Source organism: Poecilia latipinna, unplaced genomic scaffold (assembly GCF_001443285.1).
Source record: "Poecilia latipinna isolate Pla-1442-1.1 unplaced genomic scaffold, P_latipinna-1.0 Scaffold763, whole genome shotgun sequence".
Taxonomy (NCBI): Eukaryota; Metazoa; Chordata; class Actinopteri; order Cyprinodontiformes; family Poeciliidae; genus Poecilia; species Poecilia latipinna.
The window spans coordinates 27,291-32,345 of record NW_015113379.1 but is presented as its reverse complement, the minus strand read 5'-3'; the positions used below and the strand labels follow the sequence as shown (position 1 = coordinate 32,345).

At 35.5% G+C, this 5,055-nt stretch overlaps 1 protein-coding gene across 3 annotated transcripts in view; it reads left to right on the top strand.

The window, feature by feature from the left end:
• Positions 1-1,433: 1,433 nt before the first annotated feature.
• Positions 1,434-5,055, top strand: part of tbc1d8b (TBC1 domain family member 8B) — a 24,004-nt gene continuing 20,382 nt past the window's right edge. For 2 of the 3 annotated variants that reach the window (XM_015046066.1, XM_015046065.1), the window contains exon 1: positions 1,435-1,781. In XM_015046066.1, coding sequence (XP_014901552.1) covers positions 1,655-1,781 — 127 coding nt within the window. In that variant the 5' untranslated portion in view covers positions 1,435-1,654. Of the gene's footprint in view, positions 1,782-5,055 lie in introns of all 3 variants that reach the window. The other variant, XM_015046064.1, reaches the window with a different exon arrangement.

Here is a 5,055-nt window from a genome sequence, read left to right as displayed (position 1 = left end):
TTTATAAAAACATTTCTTCTGAGCAGAAAGTTCAATGCATATGAATGTGAAACGTTTTTTTGTCAACAAAAGAAAGATATTCTGGGTAATTTAACTGTTAATTGTGAATATGGGAGACGTTATTTTGGATTTTTAAATTGTTAGAAGAATTTACTCATGGATGTTTGAGCTGCATTGTTTGCTTGTTATATGCACAATCAGTTTACCATACTCCATACCTAACATATTTTCGATTCAAACTTTTTTTATTTGAATGCTGTGTGGTTGACTAATTACTATTTTTGAACAACCCTGTTGTTATCAGTGCTTGACCTGTTATTATCAATGTTATAGTGTAAAAGTGAGATTTTTGAAACATTTTAAATACACCTTGAAAAATATGTCAAAGCTGCAGCTGAAAAACAAATACACTTTCACTGATGTGCTCCTTAAGAATATGTTTTAGACACTGTTTTTTTTTTCTGTTAAACATTAAGTTTTAGCTTATGACTTAAGGCACATTTTGATTGCCTGATTGGAAATTGTTACATTGCTAAAGCAATTTGTGGAGCCAGCAGGGGGTTGGGAGGTGGGTACCGTTTGACTCCAAGAACAGAAATGAGTTTTTACAATAAAAATCCATTGGAATTGAGTGTTTACGCATAATGATGATAGTGTTTCAAGATATTAATTTTCCTGCTGTAATGCAATCAGGAAATCATAACTTGAAACATAGGGTGAATTTTGCATTGTATTTTCTTGTTGCAGATGGCCGTAAAGACAGAGTCCCTCTAGTGTTTCAGAATTTGTCCTGCTGTGTGCCTTGACCTCAGTCTTGTTTAGCATAATTGAAACTGACAGAGTGTAACTAAGGTTAAGTGGTGTATAGCATTAATTTAAATGTTTTATTAGCGTGTAGGGTAAGAGGTAACCGCTATTATTTTGTACATCTATTTAGTGAATGTTAGCAACATTTAATTCAGTTTATTATTATTATTATTATTATTATTATTATTATTATTATTATTATTATTATTATTATTATTATTATTATTATTATTATTATTATTATTATTATTAATTTATTTATTTTTTGGAAATGTTTATCCTTTTCCTATTGAAATAGGATAACAAAATATAGCAGGAAGCAGATGCTTGTGGCCCCCAAGAGCAATATCACACGACGAGTCAGGTTTACAAATGTTATTTATTGCAATACTTGATACCTGTAATATTTTTTGTTTTTGAAACTTTCTAAAGCTGATGTAGAATATGTTGCTGTTTTTATTATCCCTCTTTTTACCATCTTCTATAATTATAATTATGTGCATAACAAGTACACTTTCAACTAATATAATGATAGCTGTAAGGGCCCAAAAACAAATGTAGGTTTAGGACCCTTTGCTCAGGATGTGGATCTCATAGACATAATAAAGACGTCATTATTTCAATGCGGTATATACATACCTTACCTAGTTCCCAGTTTCAAAGATTATATTCTCTTCAAAAACTACAATCCCATGATGCCTTGCGCGCTTGGCTGTATTTCTTGTCGACGTGGGAAGGGAGGGATTCTGACACAAACAAATGTCTCTGGTTCCTCTGTTTCGGGCTTCTTACGGGGGACCGTGACATGTCAGGTGGATTTACATGAGAACTCCGTCACGTTGGAAACATGTGGCTCAAACCTGAAGAAATTCTGCTGAAGAACGCCTTCAAACTGTGGGTCACCGAGAAGGATAATGAGTATTTCGTACTGCAAAGGAGACGGGGGTACGGAGAAGGAGGCGGCGGGCTGACAGGTAACGTTAGCGGCTTGAGGTTTTATCTTCTCGTATGGTTAGAGCAGCTGCTTTTACTGCGTAGCTAATCACATTTAAACACTAGTTGGTTACGGTTTAACTAACCAGCATTGCTGCTTAGCTAACGTGCGGTGCGCAATTCCTAGGGCGGGAGCTAGTACCTCCCAGGAAAACAGCGTCTTTGCAACAGGTAGGAGTCAAGTGTCCATGATGTGAGGCACCAAACAGCTGGAATTCACATAGTCCAATTTATCTCCTTCTAGTCTGTTTAGTGTTTGTTACTCAAATTAATCGACAAGAACGGCCTGTTTTATGTCTTGATAATTTCCTCACTTTTGTTTGTAAGGTTTTCGATATTGAAATAAGTGGAAACAAATCTGTCTTGTCATTAAAGACACCGTCCATGTGTATTTTTTTTCCCTCCCACGAACAAATGTACAATGACAATTAAAAATCAGCTGGGATCAGTGCAGGAGTTAACAAATTACGTTGTTTAAAAAAAACAAGTGGTGCTTAGAAAAATAACGAATTATGTGTTGTGTTTGGGTTGATGACGTCACAAGAGGCACAAGAATCGAGTTGTTGAGCTGGCATGGGGAAAAATGTTTGTGAATGAGCAACATTTGAAACATTCTCATCCATTTGTGCTGGATGAAGAAATGCAAAAATATGCCATTCTGATGCATAGCATTTCTGCTTTATGCTCCGATAATAGATTTGTACTGTTGAATGAGTCTCCCTGTTCTTGTATTTAATAAACGAATGTTGTTATTGAACTCTGTACATTTCCAAAGCTGAAGCAAACGGTGACACGAAGTGTGTTTTAGATATGGTTATTCCAGCTTCACTCAATACACTCAATCTTCAACCTTTATTAATTAAATCTGGCCATTTCAGTCTACCTTGGTTCTTCAATGCGTTTCATTAGGCCAAATTTTCCTGATAAACAGTGTACTCATAATAATAATAATAATAATTAATAAAAATAATAATAATAACCTTCTTCCAAAATAGAAATGCATTTGTAGGATTGATTTCATTATAAACATGCCAAATTCAACATAGTCACAATAACTCTGATATGTTGCCTCGTGTGACGTCACCAGAGGCATGTGGATGTGGAAGTTTGTTCTTCACAGCTTAAATTTCATCTTGACAAACTGTTAATGTAGAACAAAATAGCAAAGCAAACTACGACAGAATGCTCTGTAAGTGATAAAGTGTATAAGTTGAACAGATTTTACACAAACGTCTTATGAGAATCGGCCACAGACTAGCTATTTGAAATAATTTGTAAAAAGGATGCATCACACTGAAGAGTTTTAGAATATTTGGATCACTTTCACTAACCAGCTAAAAATAATAATGATTTAAAAAAACAATTGGATTCGTTGCTTCTCAGCAATGTCAAGCTCTGCTCCCTGGACAGTAAATGCGTCAGCAACTTTTTGATGCTCATTTGAGTCGCCGCTCTCTAGATTTGAGTTTTGGTCTTATCATTGCTTTTCTAAAAAAAAAAAAAATCAACATTTTCTCAGGTTGGACCAGCAACACCTTTGTTGTTTTCAGTATAATTAAGAAGTCGCCCCATAAACATCAACCCAAATTATTGTTGTTTTAACTTTATAAACAACTTTTGGAGTTTCTGCATGCTAAATCTTTTCTATTTTTTTTATAGTAACAAAATATATTAAACACAAAGCATGTTTATTTGCACAGCATCACACACAGCAGAGTTTTGAATTATTTACAGTAAAAAAGAAATGCAGCTGAAAAATGCAATAAAAGGAAAATATTTAATCGTATCATAAAAACAAACTGTAACATATCAATTTAAAACACACATTTCTGAAGCACAGTAAAAATGAAACGATTGAAGTAAACATTGACTTGTATATGAAATCTTCATAACAATAATGTTTTCAGTTCTGGTTTAAAGGAGCCGACGGTTTCCACACATCTCGGGCTTTGAGGAAGTTATGACCCAGAACTGAAGGTCACAGAAACTAAAGCTTGTTTAGTTCTGCTCCTGAAAACACAGAGTGAACAGATCCCCTGTGACCTGAGGGGTCGAGACGGTTCAGACCTGACATGCAGCTCTGGGATGCGTTTAGGCCCGAGACCGCTCAGTCTGCCAGAGTAACAGCAGCTTTTTAATGCCTATCCTTTCACAAACATTGAGCCAGAGCTGAGTTTTAAGGGCTTGTGTGATATTCCTTGGTGTTGGCGAAGACTACCAGCTACCAGCTGCAGGCTGAATGTTGTTGTTTTTTTTTAATTGACAGCAGGGAATACGTGATTATTATAATCAAGCCGACGGAACAGAAAAGCACCAATTTTGTTCTGTTTTTACGGGTTTCCCTTTATGTGGGAAAGTAACACATTATGTAATTGTTAACATTTACTGCCAAGTCCATAGGTTTCTAGCATTTTTAAATTATTTCTTTTTAGAATTGTTTTTCTCTTTCTAATTTCTGCATAAAACTTGATGGTTATTTTGGTCCAAATCCTGTTGTAGTTTTATGGACACAGACTCAGTGGCTTTAAGGGTCTGTAGTCCTGAGCTGGTGGGGAATATAAAGTTGTGTTTTACCACCATAGATGGTAACATACAGTTACTTTCAAAAGCATACACACTCCTGTTTAAATAGCACTTGGTCATAAAAAAAACAACTATATAATATATATCATATATTTTCTTCTAACGGAAAAATGTAGGCCCAGAACTTTGTTGAAGAACATGTCGTTGTCTGAACTGCACACTATTTTTTGTGACGCAATTCCAGCAGGTATATTTGACACAAAAGAACATGGTGGTGGCAGCATCATGATCTGGGGTTACTTCAGATGATCTGGATTAAAACGTTTTGTTTGTTTGTTTCTTATTTGTTCTTCCACCGTGTTTTTTTCCAAAGTTCTTTTCAGTTCAGGTCCAAAAAATGTTGGATGTCTGCTACTTAAAGCTGAAAATAAAGAGATATTTAGTTTTTTAGGATGAACGGGAGCCCAAGAATGCAACCAGATAAACATAAAAGGACTTCACAGGTGGACAAAAAGGTTTTAAAACGACTGAATCTGAGAGCTCTCCTGAACAGGGGCTTGGGAAACTGATGGGTTTGAAACAGTTTTTCAGAGTGCTTAAATATTAAGTGAAGCTGTGGGATCCTCTTAGAGCAGGGGTGTCAAACTCATTTTGGTTTAGGGGCTTAATCTGATCTGCAGGGGGCCACACAAGTAAACTCAATGCAAGATTAAATAGAACCAATAAAAGTGG